Source organism: Melanotaenia boesemani, chromosome 11 (genome assembly GCF_017639745.1).
Source record: "Melanotaenia boesemani isolate fMelBoe1 chromosome 11, fMelBoe1.pri, whole genome shotgun sequence".
Taxonomy (NCBI): domain Eukaryota; kingdom Metazoa; phylum Chordata; class Actinopteri; order Atheriniformes; family Melanotaeniidae; genus Melanotaenia; species Melanotaenia boesemani.
In genome coordinates, this window is record NC_055692.1 from 9,522,705 (window position 1) to 9,541,670 (window position 18,966).

An 18,966-nucleotide genomic window follows, 5' to 3' on the forward strand; every position below is an offset into this window, starting at 1 on the left:
TTGTCACAGCGATAATAGCCATTTATCCCTGACATATCACACACACACTCACTGAAACACACACTTATTGTCCAAAACTTCTGCTTTGTCTAGGCAGCTCGCCCAGCTGTCACCAACCCTCATCTGTTTCTTTCTCTTTCTCCAAAGTTTCTCCCTTTGCTTTCACTTTTTACTTTTCCATTTTTCTCTTTTTCTTTATTTGGTCATTTATTCTTCAATACTTCAACCATGTTATGCTTATTTTTACAGTTTTCTTTCCCTGTGTTTGCCATAATGCAATCTTCCTCACTTTATGAGTCCCTTTATGGGTTACCACTCACACTACAGAGTACTCTTAGGGTGTTGACAAAACAAACACACCAGGAAAGACAGCTTTGGTGTTCAAGGACTTAGTCCAGAAGCAGATTCAGCAGTTTGGCCTGGTATGTTAAGAAAGGCTGTGCTGGTAGATTCTGAATTTTATGTTTCACAAAATGTGTTTAAATCAGGGATAAAAAATCAGCAGAAATCAGGACATCTGCAGAGGGTAATCCACAGGAAAACAGTTGTCAGACACAGAGGGGAGCAGATAATCATGGCTGGCACAGAAAAGCTGTGAGAAAGATGTTAGATGTGGCAGGAAGGTCAAGAAGCAGGTTGGTGTTGTAGAAAAGTTAGAGATTACAGTACAAAAAAGAAAAGAGAGATAGAAAATAATTTTAGTATTTAATTTCTTGCTTTGCTAATGGTTGTCTTTTAAACAGCCTGTGTCTCCTATTGTGACTGCCTGACATTTAATCATATAAAGGCTGACGCATGGTGTGTGAAACATTAAGCATCGGAATCACAGGACGCAACACAATCTTTTAATCAAATCATTAAATTACAAGAAAACTCTAACTCATAGACTCTACGTTAATTACAAGACACTGGAACGGGATGTGATACTGAAGATAGAAGAGTTTGCATCTTAGAATGCCAATCTCTAATTATTTTAGAAAACAATATTGACTTTTGTGGTCCAGGTCAGCATCTCTGCTGAATCACAATATTAGTCCAAGTCGCAGCTCATTTACTCCAAAACAGAAAACAAACCCAGACTATTTACAGGACTTCTTGGCAAAGGCTCTTTCCAAGAAAAAAAGAGGTGATAACTCTGTGAAACTGAGCAGATTGAGAATAAAGAGACAAATATTCTAAAGTTAAAAAGCTGTCAAAAAGTTGCAGAGCTTTATTTTCCCTTGAAAAAATCAAGATCTTTATTGTCATTATGCAAGCATAACAAAATTTTTGAGGAGTCTCTTTGCTTGAAGTGTAATTACACACCCTACTTTTTGCGTAACTTCACCCACTGCCTAATTTGAAAAATGCCTGAAACTGCAAGGGTTGAGGTGGGAGGGTTGGGGTGATCAGGGAGCGGAGAGTGCTGCTTGGTCGGGATACACAGGCAGAAATGATCGACAGACAACAGCTTAGCTCACTGGCAAGATGCAAAGCGAGCTTCACAAAGCAGCTACACCACAGAGTGGCCTTTGAGGTGGAAGACTTTTCCCGTCCTGAATCTTCTCAGCTACACATGAACAAGGTACTCCTGAACCGTACCAGTCTGAACTGTTAGCGCTGTTATGCTGGCCTGTCAACAGCTACAGCAGCTCTGAAAAGCTGTGGAGTCTCGCAGCAGGATGTGGCAACTGCAGTAAGTGCTGCTGTAAGTTGCCGTTGCCACAATTTGAGCTGCTGACTGTCGCCACGTGAGGATCAGCAGGTAAAGAATAAAGTCCGGTGTTCCTTTTACATCCCTCAACAGCACAAATCCATCTCATTGCAGGAATACGTCATTAGAAACTCTGTGAAAGAATATGAGTCTGAAACTAGCAAATCTACACCATATAAGTTCACATCCCTTCTTAGCGTTGGTTGGTGTGGTTTTTTATGCCTGCAAGGCAAGGACCTGTCTATCTGCATCTGAAGGGAGGTGCTGTGGGGTTTGTAAAATTTTCTAGTGACGTAGATAACCTCTCTATGTCATGAAAAACATAACCTGGTTTTATCCTGTAGAGAGCATGATGAGCCATTTTTACCCACAAAATCCCGTTTTTAAAATAAACTAAAAGAATACAGATTTTATCAACAGTATATGTAGTTTTCATTAAAATTAAGTAATTCTGTGGTTTACAGCTCAAAAAACACATTTTTGGGTGCACTACCCCTTTATGCGTTATTTATATTTATGAGTTAAATATATAACATTAGCACACACACACACACACACACACACACACACACATATATATATATATATATAAACAATATAAGAATGCCTCTATATTTACAAAAAAAGAGAAATAATCTTTAGCATTATTTGAAAGTATTACAAAGTTTGTGTTAGCCATTTTTAACATCCACAAAAATAAAATCAATCAATAAATCAATCAATCAATAAATCAATAAATAAAATATAATAAAGCAGAAGTTGACTTTTAATATTTTATTTTTTCTGCTGTTCTCCTTCACTGTCACTGGTCAGACACCAGCTTGGCTTATGATACCAAATTTGACAGTAATTAAATATTTGCATTTCCCCTTCTACAAACATTAACTCATCTAACCTTTCCATTTATTTCTTACTTGCCTCTTGCTGGTGTTCATGCCTAATATCTTCTTCATGTCATTTTGGACAAAGCATAATCCAGTTAGGCCAGGTGATAATGAAGATGAACATCACAGCGTCATGCTTTCTCAGTTTAATGGTTTTTGTTCTTAAACAAGGATGGAAATCAGTAGTGAACAATCCGGAACATGACCGTACAGAATCTGGAAAAGATGAACAATAATTGATTACTCCATTATTGCGGTTACTTCAGTTCCTGAATATGCACTTCTAGTCAATAACCAGCAGCCATGGGCTCCTCTAAGCAGCTATTATTCTAAATAACAGAACATTTTTTTTCTTGGAAAGCAGGAAAAGCCTGAAAGAAGTTGGCCAAATGTTAGACGTATTCTCGTTCTGTTATGTGTAAGCCATGTCAGTTAACTGGGACAGTTAATGTCCCAGTCTAAACTTCTTCAAAGGTATCTTAGAAGAGTGCTCAACGACTGAATAAATAGTATATAATATAAATAAATATGAGCTTTAAAGCCTAATAAAAGCATACTTGTATAAAACTATCCATGTTAAGTATTAAAGTGAACTGCAACATTTTTAGTCTAAATTCATAAAAACACATCTAGAACTATAGAACTAAAAACCTGAACAGATAAAAGCCTGATTTTATTTAAAGGTTGTATTTTTGTAATCCATTTTTCACATTATTCTGTAACGGCTTCATTCTGCTCTGCAGTTCTATCCTCTTGGAAAGGCATACATTGTTTGTCTAAGTTGGCATTTGGTCTTTCTGATGTGTTCAAGCATAGTTATATTTCTCCAGATGTCCAAATGCTTGATATTGGTTAGGTTTATAGGTTTATGAGAGCCTCTTGCCGATTTATATGGCTCCACTTATGCCAACATCACCCTTATGTTTTGTATTGCAACCCAGGGTTAACTTTTTAAAGAGGTCAGAGGAAATATTCATATCAGCGTTGATGATTTATGAGTTAAGCTGAACCTCCGTGCACTGCTTCCTGCCTGGCATTTATGCAAACATTCACACAGGGGAAATGCAAACAATGATTGCATAATGACTCAGGGCTAAGTCTGGATCAAATCACTTGTCTGTTACTGGAGGGTATGTGTTAACTTCCTGTTAACAGTCAGTTCTTCCATTATCAATTTGCCTAATTAGCTAATTGGTAAGTGTGTCGATAGATGTTGTGGTTTTAGTGCATTTTTACAGCCATTTGATTACTTGGCTTAAGCAACGTCTATGTTGTGTTTTGGTGTGGGTGTGCCTGCGTGTTAGTATCAGTTATAGATTATACCCAGGGGGCAATGGTTGATTAAATGATTGCTTTTAACTTAAAACAGTGTCCTTTTCCAACAAATGCACATGCAAATATTATGTAATTATCCATTAACACATCTGTTTGTAGATACATTGCTTCCACAACCGTACAAGTAAAAAATCAGAGTCCTATTACCCTATGCTATACTATATGAAAAATAAAATTTACTACTTTCTTTTAAGCCGAAAGCCAAAACTTCCCCCTCCTGTAAAAGCATCAACAATGTAGAGTTACTGTTGTTTTTTCATGTCTTCACAAATCACTTTGTTTTTTATATTATGTAGAAGCAGCAGAGGAAGCAGGAGAATTTTGTGCTCGGTGCCCCACTGTTTGGATTGTTAGACTGTGGTGAAAAGGTCACAGCGCAAACAAAGGAAGAGTCTGAGTTGTATATGTTCCAAGCAATTTCCCCCAAATGAGAAACCTGACAATTTAAGGGATGAACACAGAAGTAGATAGAGCAGATATGTGTGTGTGTGTGTGTTAATGTCATTGTGCATTTACTGCAAACACAGCTGCAGATTACATGTCAGCGCTACTATTTGATTGGAGGCAAGTAAAAGACAGAAAAAACATTGATAGACTAATGGAGACATATAGAAAGACAGAAGAAGAAGTGCTTACATGCATTTGTTGTAAGTTTAAATTTAATTTGTACAAAAGAGCAAAAGTCTTTATTTTTTTCCTTCTCTTTTTTCCACCTTGTCAGCTTTTTTTATGTATGTGTGTGTGTGTGTGTGCTTCTGTGATGGGTGGTCTCGCTCTAGTTGCTTCACTTAAAATTGCACACACACACCTTATGAAGCACAAACATGCATGGATAAGCTTTGCTGAGCGGGGAGCCAGTTTCCCAGACTTTATTTCTCTTTGCACCATCAGACGCACACTAACATTAATTCCCTCTCTCTTGCGCCCTCTGTCTTGCAAAGTCTCATGCTTTTATGAGGAGAGGTGTGCAAGGAAACACATCAACTTGAACAAAAATGCATTCAGTCATACGTACAAATGCTTGACACACTAGAATTCACCACACACACCCACATCTCCTCAGAGCTTATCTCAGTGCATTGTGGAGCAGCTTTTGAAGGCGGTAGGGAGCCGGTTGTTGACGAGCCACTTAATAATTCCCTTGGACAAGCATGAAATTCTTTCCTTTTCTCTCCCTATCTCTTTCTCTGTCTTCTTGACTCTTGTTCTAATAGTCCTCCTCCTGCTGGGTTTTTATCTCTCTTTAATTTTCTTTGTTTTTCTAATTTTGTTTCTGCTTGGTCTTATTTTTTCACTCTGTCTCTTGTGTTATGTCTATATTTCACCACTGTTTCTTTTCTCTTCCAGCTCCATTTGATCCATCTTTGTATTCTGTGGTAAACCCAAGCTGTTATTAACATTAAGGTTAATGAGGCACTTTGAATGGTTTAATAGATGATGTTTTCTGAAGCCATGTCCAACTAGTAGTGGACATTTAAATGAGGCAGCTGTCATAGGTTAATGTCTGGTTGTCACCATTAGTGTGGAATATGTGCAACAGCATAGCCTCATTCTGCAATTTTCCTAATTGCCAAGTCCCGTGTTAGTTTGAATTCTGCCTTTTCTTTATACTCTAATTAAAATTCCACTCCCTTATTATGATTTTCTTCCATTATGTGTCCACTTTATTCCATATTACATTTAATAACCTTTAGTGTTTAGCTGAAAATAATAATGTCCATCAAAGCATGCACATTAACTTAAATATCAAACTATTTTCTATACCGCTTATTCTAATTCAGGGTCATAGGGAAGCTAGAGTCTATACCAGCAAATAGCAGGTGAGAGGCAGGGTACACCTTGGACAGGTCACCATTCTGTAGGGCTCAACTTAAACTATTTAGTACCAAATTGTTCAGGTTATTTTCATATATTCTGGGTGTTTTTTAAAGAGGGATATAATACATGCAGCTTCATCATAGACTGTATATAAGGAATGGACGGAGCCTCCGTGACGTCACCAGTAGGTTTCTGAAGAACTATATTGAAGCTCATTAGGCGGTTCCCACTGTCGCCATCTGGGCATCGTCACGTGTGTCGTTATTCCTGGAAAATCCAAAAATGGGCAAAGAGGTGGTGCTAAGACAGGGACTGTTAAGGTGGGGGTGGATGATTGACACCCATCAAACTCCAAGCTGCCTGTAGCTAAGAGGTAACCAAACTAACTTGGAGCTAACGGTAGCTAACCAGCTAATGGAGGTAGGCGTGCTAAAGCTAAGGTGTGCTGTTAGCAGGCTAAAAAAAATGCAGATGTGCTGCACTCTCCCTTCTTGCCCCGTATATTGGATACCTGTCAATCAAAAGGACACACCCCTAATTATGCTAAATTTCAGTTAAAGTAAAAAAAAAAAAAAAAAAATCACCCCCCTCACAGTTGTCATGAAGGTAAACTTGACCTATTAATCCTAAAATGATTTTTTTTTTTGTACCATTTCTTTAACCATGTTTATTTCTGCTGTGAAGTTGGTCTTTTTAACATGGGAGTCTACGGAGACTGACTCGGTTTTGGAGCCAGCCCCTAGCGGATGAGGGTTGACTGCAATTTTTTTGCAATTCAGTATAGGCTTCACATTTTTTTGGTGGAGGTTGCCGCTTGAGCACCATCTTAAAAAATGAAAAAATGAAAAAATAAAAAAGTCTAAATTAGTCTTTTGTGTAGTATTTTACCTGTACACGACAGGCACCATGATCAGTCAGCATTAAACTGCCCATATAGTTTTCTAACCCATGCACCAAGCCTCTTCTTCCTCCTGTGACCTCATAAGGCATCAACAGTATTGATTGTCAAACTCGTTGCAACATAAACATCAACTTCATTGTGCTGCAACAGGACTGGAACATTCAACAGGAGCCCCATTGCAGAAGAAAACTGAGGGAAAAATATTATATTTTTAAAATGCTTTTTTTGCCAAACTGCTATGTACTATACATGTCTACTTTCTTTGTCCCTCACTGTCCTCTCCTACGGTGTCTTCAATCATTTCACACATTAAATCCTGTTTGTCATCTCTTCTGCTCCTCCTTCAGCTTCAACCTATATAAAAGTCTCTACAGATTTAGTTTTGTTTTCTTATTTCAGGCAAGACTGAGCAGTGTAAGAAGGAGAGAAGAAAAGTAGCAGTTTCTGATTAAGAACGTGAGAAAGCGAGAGATCTCATTAAGTAAAGGTTACACAGCAGTGTGTGTCTCAGAGAACGATAGGTCACCAGGCAGGTTGTCATTGGTCACATGTGCTTAAACTCGAGTATGTGTGTCAAGTGTGAGTATCTCTGAGTTACTGTGCCTTGACATGCTGTTCTTCTTAAAATGCACATTACTGTGTTTAAACACAATTATGTAGATGTGTAAATTTAGTCACACAGCTAAATGTGTTTTATGTGAACTTCTTATATTTTTATGTCAGCTCCAACAGTTTATCATGGAAAAAAGTTGAGATGTCTGTAATTATTACATATATACAAACACATTTACAAGTATGTACTTGTGTCAGCAGTAGATGATCGTTTAAGCAATCTAATTGCCCTCAGTATTGCAAAAGCTCTTGAACAGATCGTGGAAAAGTTTAAACCATCCCTCTTTATCGGATAGAAAATGAATTCCAATGGAGGCCTATCGGATAAATTGATGTGCTTACATTTTAAACTGATTGAACGTCCAATCGGATCAAAAGCTCTCCATGTAAGCAAAAGTATTGCCACCCTGTCTAGACCTCTTGCCCCTCCCACCCCATGTAGAGTTTGATTTGCCATGATTGACAGCACCTTTCCAGATTTCTGTACCCCCTTCAGACTGGTAAACAATAGATTCTGCCGTTTTGACAAGTTTTTTTTGAGTCTGTTGGGCTCCTTTGCATTGATGCCTGTGTTTCAGCACACAACAGCTGAGACAATTATATTTTATTGCAATGAATGACTGGTAATTTTTTTATTTATTTTTTTGGGGGGGGGGTTGACATTACAAAACTCTTCTAGTTATGTGAGATTATTTAGCAATCACGTATGAAATGCTGTTTTGACGTTTAATCCCAGATTTACAGTCTTGTTTTAAATAACCTCTTCTGAGACAGATGCTGATTAACTCCTGCTCTGTATGATTAATCTTTAAGGAAATCGCAACCAATCAGAAGGAATTATTCTAATAAATGATTCATAATAAAAATGTTTCATTTCTTATTTGTTGAGAGATGGGGAAGTCTCTTGGAGCCAGCATCTAGTGGTCATTGGTGGTATTGCATTTAAAGCCAATTCCTCATTGGCTTCACATCTGACATCAGATGACTACAGTCATATTTTCTGTACAGTCTATAATTGCAGATTTATTTTTATTTCTTCTTCATCCTCTCTGATGGAATCATGTATGCTTAATTCCTCTGAAAGTCAACTCACACGCACACATGCAGACACACATTTCCCATCCAGAAAAAAAGTGGGCCTCGCAAAATACCCTGTAATCAGGCTTGTGTTCGTGTTGGCGGTGATAAATGCCCCTTTGGAAACTCAATGCCAAATAATCAAGATTGACGCCGGCACACGGCGTTCTGAGGTGTGTGCATGTGCTGGTTTGTTTGTGCTATTTTTGTTGGAAGGATCTAATCAAATGTAATCATGCTGATTACAGTAATCGAGAGGTTTATAATCACTTTTTTTCTGTCCCTATCTGTTCCTAGCTCTCCCCTGTTTGCTATTACTTGCTCATTTTTGTCTCTCCTCATGCGTCTGTCATCATTATCCATCATGTCTTTGTCATATGCGTTTAAATGGAAACATTTCATATAGAAACTGACAATGACAATGTTTGTGACACATTACCTGCTTTTTGTCATTATGGGAAATTAGAAATACAATAAGACAGCACATCTGTCAAAAAATAGGTTAACAAATATCCTTTTTCGAGTAATAAATCACTTTTGAAATTACAACAAGGTATAAAGTATAATATTACACAATTGTCTCTTATTGTATATGTGATAAACTTTAACTCTAATGGTTAGAGGCTGAGCATGCTCAGTTTGTTACATTTTTTTCTGCTCCTTCTCTCTGTAGGACACAGAGGTGGTGAACACAGCTATTTTAACTGGTCGACGAGTAGCAGTGCCCATCAAACTGGTTACTGTGGAAACTGATGGGCAGGTGAGGGAGGTGGATGACTCGGTTACCTGCAGCTCGACGGATGTGGATGTTGTCAAGGTATTCATTCAAAAACCACACAAAGATGTTCATTTATTACTTATGTTAACAGTTTCCCCATTTATGTTCAGTTCACAACCAAATCCGATCTTATTCTTGCACGATACAAAAACTATTTAATACAATACAACACACACACACACATTATGATTCAAGGCACAAATATGCTTTTGATTCCTAAATTATTCTTTTTAGATTTCCATCAGCGCTGCATGCTGGGGGAAGATGTTACAGCTGTGAACACTGAAAGGTTGATATTTTGTTCTGTGCAAAAGTAACAAGTTGCCTCAGTCAATTAACAGAAGACGTCATGGCCCCCTGGGCATGTTTGATGTAGATGTCTAAGTCATTTCTCAAGCTCAATTATCAGAGACTTACATCAATCACATCAATGACAGGTCATAAACTGAAAACTGTATTTCTAATGAAAAATAATCAAAACTTATGATTTATAAAAAAAAAAAATATACGTATACCTGACCATAAAATGAGCTAAATTTCTGCATGCTATGTTTTTTTTTTAATTAGTTAAGTAGATTAAACCAAGTTGATGAGGTTAATGGTGAAAACGACTGACTACACAGTTAAATGGATGTGACTTTTTGACACAACATCACAGTCAACTGTATAATTACTAAGCAACAGCTACCTAAATGCCACATTTTCAAAATAAAAATGGTTTTCCATATTTTCCATCTTCTGATGTTGTACAGCATTAGGGCACTACTGGTATTTTCTAAACAGCAACAGCTCTGACTATAATTATACAGTAAAACCTGAAGTGGTGACCTCAGATAGTTCATCCTCCATCTCAACCAATTTGGACTCTGATCTTATCTTTGGCTTTGTGGTGGTTATTTAACTGAAACGTATTTCAATATGTTTCTATGCAGAAGAGAAAAACCTAAACCATTGCTCGCTCTAAAAGAACTTGCACTGCTGTCCAGGATAAAAAAAAGGGTCTTGAAAAGTAAATATAAAGTATTTATATGTTAAATTTAATGTATAACACAAGAACAGAAAAGACTAAATGCCCCAGTAAGATCATAATTATACAGCTTAATATTTGCATAGCAAATAGTTGCATGTTGCTGCACTGAGGTTTAAAATTTACATTGATGATTATAGTTACATCCAACATGTTTTTAGTGATCAATATCACATTGTGTCTGATCTGAAAAATGTCAAAGTTATTGATTTATTTTGGAAAAATATATATTTCATTTATGTACATTTCTAATATTGCTTAGTTTCTGCATCTGCGGTGGAATCAGCGACCTATTGATGGAAATATATGCAGCATGACCTGCATGCTTCTCTGCATGGAAGTGTATCCCTTTCATATCTGCACCAATTTAAGCAAAACAAGGAACCACAAATAGCCATTTAGCTAACTATGGTACTCTTGCAATGATGTGTATTCATGTACATTGTCCCTGCAAAAAAACAAAAAACAAAACATAGAAACAAAAGTTAAACAACATCAGGATTAATTTCTGATCCCCATCTGACATCTTGGAGATGGGCAATAATACATTGAGTTAAGTGACTCTAACTGAAAATTTTCAGTTGTAAATTTATATAATTTTCTTTCATGAGACTGGACTGAATGGTTTTCAGAACCTATACCTACCTATCAAAGTTAATATGTTGTATCTTTCTATTTCCATCATTCATTCCACTTTAGTAAACTCCCATAAAGAGTGTAGAGGGCATCTGGAACTGTTTTTTTTTTTTTTTTTTTTTGTCTTGTAAGTGATCCATGTTGATGTTTGAAGGACTTCTTTAACAGTGCGGTTATTCGCAAACACTTAGAATTTAACCTGATGGAAGGACAGGCTATGGCCCTGAGACACTCTGTGGAACAAAATAACTACAGAGCTACTCTGTTAATTGATAAAGCAGAAAAAACATTTAACACCTTTACAGAAACGATTCAATGCAGCGTCTGAAGATTGATTCCTCTTGTGCATCACTCAGTGTGCCCTCGAGGCTTAAAAGGAAACACACTCTTGCTGTGACAGCTTCAATATGATCCCAATTTCCTGGTACAAGCCGACAGGACTAAAGCTGTTTAAGAGCAATCAATAGCAGCACAGTGGAAATAGAAGAAACTCATTTAGTGAAGTGTAATATTTACACTACATCTACAAGTGTGTTGTAGTGTATAGGTAGCTACAGTATGTGGCTGTTTCTATGTCCTCAGGACATACAAACAATGAAACTACGAACACAATACACTCACACTGTATAGATGGCTACATTGAGACAGTATAAAATGTAGAAAGCAAAGGTGAAGCTTAGTAATTAAGATCATATGAGCCAAATAGGGCTATCACCTCTTCTTTAAAAGAAACAAAAGAAACATGTTTGAACATAAGGAAACTGAACATCTGTAATAAAAAATACAGCATATAAGTATTTCAGAACAAAGGTTGTAATGCGCCTTGTGATGCTGCAGAAAGCACTCTTGTATCAGCTCAGTGTAATTCATGCACTGGTTATCTCTTTGTACAAAAATCCTAATGTTTCTAATGTTATGTTGCCACAAAAATTGAAGAAAAAGTGAAGGAACTAAAGAAATAAGCTGTCTTCACTGGAGAATCCCAACCACAAATATTGTAAGGAGCAGTCTTTTAATTTATTAAGAATTTTACCTTGTAAACCAGTTTTTTTTTTTATTTCTTTCATTTTAAAAAGTGACTGCAATGGATCCTACTTGTGTCCATGTCCAGAGGGCACTTAAGATCTAAAAGGCTTAATACAAAAATAATTAATAATACTAAATCTGTTTTAAACAAATTTAATCTTAAATAATTTCCCAGATTTTAGCCCATTATTGTATTTCTCAAAAATGCCATAGACCTCTATGTTTAGTGCCAAATCTTCAGTCAAATGTGCAAGTTTGCATTTAATTTTAAGAGGAAGAACATCAGAAGACAGCAAATAACATAGGTCATCAGGAACATTGCAATCGCCTGCTGGGAAACCTTGGGCTCTGGCATGGATGCTACCATCCAGCTAAGCATTTTTTTAGACCAAAGAACCCCTTACCACGGCAACAGCGCTCCCTTATGTCAGCACTTTCTCCTGCAGGACTTTACTGCAACACTGCAAAAACTGATTACTCAACAAACATAAAATAAAATAGACTTAGACTCAAAAGACTCCAGATTACAATCTGATCGTGAGCTTGCATGACGTGTTGGAGCCGGCCTGGTCTGCAACTCAAAATCCTAGAGGAATTCATCAAAGGACACCCAAGAGTTCATGTGTCCATGCCTGATGGGGAAGCAAAAAAGGGATCTACAACATGATACATAAAGTTTTACTGGTAATGCTGATCATGGTAAACTTGTTTCTATCTGTTAAGCTGTTCATTAACATGACATCATGCTGATTATGTTTGTTTGAGTGGTAGAAAAATTCTGCATGTGATGGTTGAACGTTAGTGATATGCTGCTTGTTGACATTTGATCTGACAGATAATCCCTCTTGTGTTTCCCCACACACATGCTAAAAGACAAACACATCCTGTTTGTACATAAACAGATGTTTGACATCTGCACCCACAGGGTACAACTCCAGGTAGCTGTCAGTGAGTCACTATGACAGCTGTGAGATACCATCCAGAGAGCCAACACAGCACAAACACGACTATTGTACCCTAAGCAGGAATCACTCCCTCACAGGCTTCTCACAAAACCTGCCCCTTTTGATGAAGATGTTAGACCAAAACCACTAAAGATTCCTTCAAAAACAAGTAATCTATCAAACATGTATAAATGTTGTGTACAATTTTTTTTTTTTTTTTTTTTTAATAATAATAAGTATGTAAACTATATTCTTGCTTTTATGGAAACCAGTAGAAAGTCATATTATCATAGGACAAGCTTATGATTCAAAACGTATTTAACTCATTGTGGCAAATAAAAGTCAATGTAAAGGCTTCAGGTTACAGTTTGTCTTACAATTAAATATGACTAGTGTGTAACATGAACAGTTTGACTCATCACGTCCTGTCCAGCATCATAGCAAGCAAAATGATAATCTGGTTGCTGTATCGTGCTGAACAAATTTGCTCTGCCAAGGGGAGGCCTATGGGTAAGGCTCCTCTTGATACTCTGATTCATTTACTTATTTATTTACTTTGAATCATGGAATCTATGTAATCTTGCTGGACCTGACTGGAGGGGACAGAAAAAGATGGAAAATAGCAAAAAGAGCAAAAGGGAAAGAAGAAAGGAGACAAAAAGATCACAGACAGAAGGCAACGACCCTTCAATCCACACCATCACCAGATAACAAACTGTTACACCTGTACATGAACACACCAGAAAATTTCCTACAACGTTTTACAAAAACAGAAACACACACAGAAAAAAAGTTTTTAAATAATAACCAAATCAAAAAGACATAACAGCGACCAGATACTAACTCACAGGAAAAATAAAAAAAAGAATTATTGCTTAGTATAAAAACCCACTGGACAACTCAGTGACTGTGTCAGCATGCAGAGCATGAGGAATAAGGAGTGATTAGTGATGAAGAGTGGTGAGTGAGATCATGCAAATGCGACCACGCCCCTATGGAGGTCAGAGGCAGACCAGGGCCAGAAACCCAGGCCCTCAGCACCAACCGCGGAGCACCAACCCAAGCTACCCCACCACAAAGACAAGTCCAGCCCCACCCGAAGGGCGGCAGAGGAGAGCCCCAGCAAGAGCCCCCCACGGTCTTGGGGCACAGGTCCCAGTGGGCCAAGATCAGCAGCCACCGGCCCCGCCAGGGACCGTCCACCCAAGGCAGCCCAAGCGAAGGGCCCAGGGCCCCAGGAGCCCAGAGGCGGCCGCCCCACCCCCAAAAAGGCAGAGGGCCCACAACATGCCTAGGAGGACCAGGTCCCCCCAGACAGCCACCCGGCTCAGGCCAGCACACACCCCGATGTTCCAGCCGCACACCCCGGGAACCAGGGCGCCATCGACCCCCTCCCCCCACTCCCCACCTATTCCAATCTGCACCCCATATAACCCCACACTCACACCCTCCCCTGTGCCGTACCCACAAGCACTCACCATCACATAGTCACGTCACACATAACCCACCCACCATGCCCCGTGGGGGACTCCCCAGGCGGAGCAGAGGACAGCGAGCCCCAAGTACCCCCCCTTGACCCAACACCCACAGAGCCAGCAGCCCACCAGCTCAGCCACCCCGGGATCCGGCCCCGGGGCAACCACCTCCCCCCGCCCGCCCCCGGCCAAACACAGGGGGAACACGGGTGTGAGAGGTCCCCAATACCCTCTCCCTCCCAGCTCCTGACTGTTTATGTAGTGTGTGTTGTGTGCAATTAAAATTGAGGGGCAGTGACCGCAATGAGCCGGGAGCCGGGCCACCTAAGTGTATATATGTGCAGTTTGATCAGTCACTGAAGTCTGATCAGTCACTTTTACAACAAAGTAAAACATGTAAAGATGGTGCATTTGTGGAATGAGCAACACAGCTAAACGTGGCTGGTACCCCACAAAAAATGTGCCAAAATCCTCTGCAACGTTCTTCTCATATTATTCAGTCTCCTTGTGAGCTTCACGTGCTGCCAGGTGCGTACCAGTTACAGATGGATTACTGGAACCTGATTGGCTCATAGTAGACAGAAATCCATATTGAAAAAACATTCTGGAACCAGTGGTGGTCCCATATCTCCAAAATCTGGGACCTAACTCCATCCTCCAGGATAACAACACTCTCCCCCACAGAGTCAGGATCACAGAATACTTCCAGAATAAAGAAGTGGAAAGGATGGAATTCCCTGACATGAGTGATATTTCAAATGGGTCTATACTCTAAATGTAAGATTTGAAAACTGTCGGAATCTTCACAACCATGTAGGATAAAGCGGTTTCTGAAAGATTCGGTTCACCACAGTGACAAGGCAACTTTATGCCCAAAATCATCTTCTGTTGCTGAGTTAATGCCAAATTCGGATTTTGAATATGGCATGAGTTATAACCTTGTATGTGTTAATGTGTTAAAAGCACAAGACATTAAATCCACAGATAAATCTCTTTGCATTAACATTAACAATTTTGACAGTAATTAAGCCTAAGTGCCATTTAAATAAATAAATCAATACATCTCGGTCAGCAGCTCTGAGGCCACACACACATGCATACGGTTATGTGGCACTTAGGCTTAAAACACTTTTTTGAGCAACTTTTTAACTCACAAAAATAAAAGATGATCTTCCAAGGTAAAATATTTCTGGGCTTTTGGTCTTATGAGTTATAAGCAATAATCTGAAGAAAATGAGCTTTTCATTTGGCTTCACATTGAATTCAGTCAACTAACCTTTTGTTTAATTACTTATGGTAGATGAATGTTAGCTGGGGGACCAGCAGAGCACATTTTCCTGCCCAAATAATGAACGTATGGAAATGACTGGCTGAACCTGTCACTGTGCTACGATATACTGCTGCTGATTTCACTGACGCAGTTCCTGTTGATCAGTTTAGCCCATTTATCCTTGACAGCAACATAAGCAACAGCAAAGTGCTACATGGATAATAACTTCCTTCCTCTTCCTCAGCCCTCCCTCCTTCTTGTCACATTCTCTGTCACTGTAAACTATCTTGTTAAGGTCCCTTGAGATTCTGTCATTTGTGATGTGCGTATGAGCTGCTGCTGTTGACACAGCAGTATGTGTAGGTCAGCTGTGTCACAGCCAGTAGGGGACAGACAGGGGACAAGCACAAGCATACACACAAATTAGTACCATTATCCTGACCTCACACAAAGCAAGGAGGTAGAAGGAGGAAAGATATGGGATGTGGTGGTGAGAAGACGAGAATTGGATCAATGAAGACAAAGAGGAGACAAGGGGAGAGACCTGAAATGAAGGCGAGTTAAAAGGACACAATCATGGTATTGCCAACAATTATAGAGCCATTTCAGGCACATTTGCTTTCACATGTTTATGTATAATCAGCATTTTTACAGCTTTAAATAATGTCTGAGATGGACTGATTAAAGTGAAAGGGAGAGTGATTTTCCATAAGCCTACATGACATGATATGGCATTAAATAAAAATTGCTAGATACTTTAGACCTGATTTTCCTTTTTTCAATCAAGGGTTTTGTACATTTTTTTTTTTTTTAATTTAAGCCCTATTCTGAATGTAATTCAAAAGAAGTGAAAGAAATGGTCACAACAACAAATCCAAAATGAATGCAAATTAGTTTAATACAGTCTACTTTTTTGCATGGTTTTCTTTTTTAACTTTTCTTTCAAAATTATCACGATTAATTTTTCTGGCCATTATAAATGTTTAGAGACAAATTTAGAGACAATATTGTGATTTCTTAAACTCCAACAGCTAAACCATATTTTAAACAAAATAGATTTCTACTAATTTAATGTTTAATGCCCCCCGCAAAGTGTTTCTTTCTATTTTAAAGTTAAAACATAGTGGTCAACATAGGTGCGAAGAATACGGCAGTTCAGAAAACTTTAATTACATATTTACACACTCATTACTAATACATCATTGATTTATTTTTATTCAATTTTTTTTATTAATCTGAAGCTATTTTTTTTCTGTAACTTATTATTCCACCTCACCTTTTCACTTATTCAGTAGTCTGGTCAACTACAACTGTTTCAAATGTGCAATGCAAAAAGAAAACAAAAAAATAATAACTTTACCCTTTTCCCTTTTCTGTCATTAAGGGCCTTCAAGCCTTTATTTGATCGTTACAGTAGAAGTAGTAAATGTCAGAAAAGACAGAAAGGAAATTACCTGAAGTGAAGGTGACACTGAAGGTTCACAGTGGTCATTTGAAATGACTGCTAGCACGTAGCCCTATATTTTATATGCCTCACTTGCAGGACAAAGTATTTCGTGTTCTACCACAATACGAAATACACACAGTGTGATTGTGTGAAAAGACATTTGTCCCCATTGTGTAAGTACATACAAATTCAACTCAGGCATCTCTCTCACATCGCCTCCTCTACACCCCCTTTTTTCATCCTCTTTTATATTCAAGCGCAGTGACAGCATGTAGTCTCACCTCCTTAAAAATTGTCCTCTGTATTTTAAATCGGGCGTGCTCTACCACCTCTGTTGACAAGAATAGCTGTATGACCTTCAGAAACTAGCGTGCAATTGATTGATATCTTCTTTTTTTTTTAACTATGATGAAGCACTTTCTTTTACCAATTTTTACGACAAAAACCTTCATTATTCTGCAGTTTTACCAAACAAAGCCACAAAATGACAAAACTCAGCCACAGGGCAGAAGAGGAGAGAGATGAAGGAAATTATGCCCAAATTAAAGAATTGGGGGAAAAGAAGAACAAAGATTAGTGTGAACACAGGGCATTTCCAAAGACCAAGAAATGTGTAACCATGTCTACTGAGATCACATAGATGCATGTCAAACTGAAGAACTGGTTCATTAAACAGCACATAGATCAATTCTTAATCTGCTTTTCATCTGTTCTAACACATGCAGCGACACACATTTCACATTTCCCTCTAACAGGCATGCAGATACATGCACACTGACACACCCTCTTCTATCGCTTCAGTCTTGTAGTCTTCCTCTCACTAAAATTCTGTTACTGATGACATCATGACATCATGCTCAGCCCCCCTGAGTGTGTCCGGGTTGATCTCTTTCTTTGGAATGATGCAAAACAAGAATGATACCCAGACCCATAGGCCTAGTGTATGTCCAGCATAAACATAAAATCAGTCAGCATGATTACACCTTTTATTTTATGTCTGCAAAAGAGTTTACATTATCAGAATGGTTTGTGTCTTTGTTTGCATGATTACACAAAAAGTAAAGCCTAATTTAATGACACTGAGTAAAAACTTTGTACAGGAACCCAAAAAAAAAAAAAAAAAAAAAAACAAATCATTGAATTTTTGTTGCAGAGAAGATGAATGTTTATTGAAAATTAGCATTTATTAAAACTACGTGTGCATGTTAACTCACCAGAACTCACAATGGGTAACTTATTTTAGGTAAAACAGCTGTTTTCCTCCTTGGTTTTCAACATGGAAGTAATAATGAATAATAAACTGGAGTGGAGTTAGTTAATATGCATTCATAAATATGTGAAATTAAATAAAGAAAATGTAATCTATGATTTTTTATTTATTTATTTTTATGTTGTTGTGGCAGAAGGTTCTTAAAACTACAACACTAAAGTTTGGCCACCACTGCACTAAAGAGAAAATTAGCAGAGATCATAAAAAAATTTGCAAAATAGTTTCCAATTCAATTCAATTCAGTTCAATTCAATTCAATTCATTTCAATTCAAACTGACCCCTTTCATTTGTCCCCAAGGGTCAATTAAAAGTCACAGAAGGCACCACATACAATGTCAACAGAACATAACAAATAATAAAGAATGTAAATACTCAAAGTAAAATAATCATGTGCAGTTTAGTCAAGGAAAACTTGTCTATGGGGGAATAGACAAAAATGGGTCTTTTGTTTAATTAATTTAAATTTAGGCAAAAATTAAATAAATAAGAAAAAATATACTCCGGGCTGACTTTTTATTCATTTATTTATTTATTTTAACTAAGTACTATAATAGCATAATGTCCTTCTGCAGACACAACTTTAAAGTAATTGATTTTCTTAATTTAAGTGTAAGGTTTGTAATTAGTTTTATTTTAGAGTATACATATTATGTTACACAGATATTAACTCATAACTCACATTCTGCTTTTTTACATTTATGTTTTATGAGATAGTTGTAATCAGATTCTCTCAAAGAAATAAATAGAAGATGACAAATAGGAGCACAGTATT

At 37.8% G+C, this 18,966-nt stretch overlaps 1 protein-coding gene across 1 annotated transcript in view; it reads left to right on the plus strand.

Annotated features, from left to right (window-relative positions):
• Positions 1 to 18,966, plus strand: part of si:dkey-215k6.1 (transmembrane protein 132C) — a 261,090-nt gene that overhangs the window by 209,944 nt on the left and 32,180 nt on the right. The window contains exon 6 of the mRNA XM_041999349.1: positions 8,994 to 9,137. Within this exon, the coding sequence (XP_041855283.1) occupies positions 8,994 to 9,137 (144 nt within the window). The remainder of the gene's footprint in view (positions 1 to 8,993; positions 9,138 to 18,966) is intronic.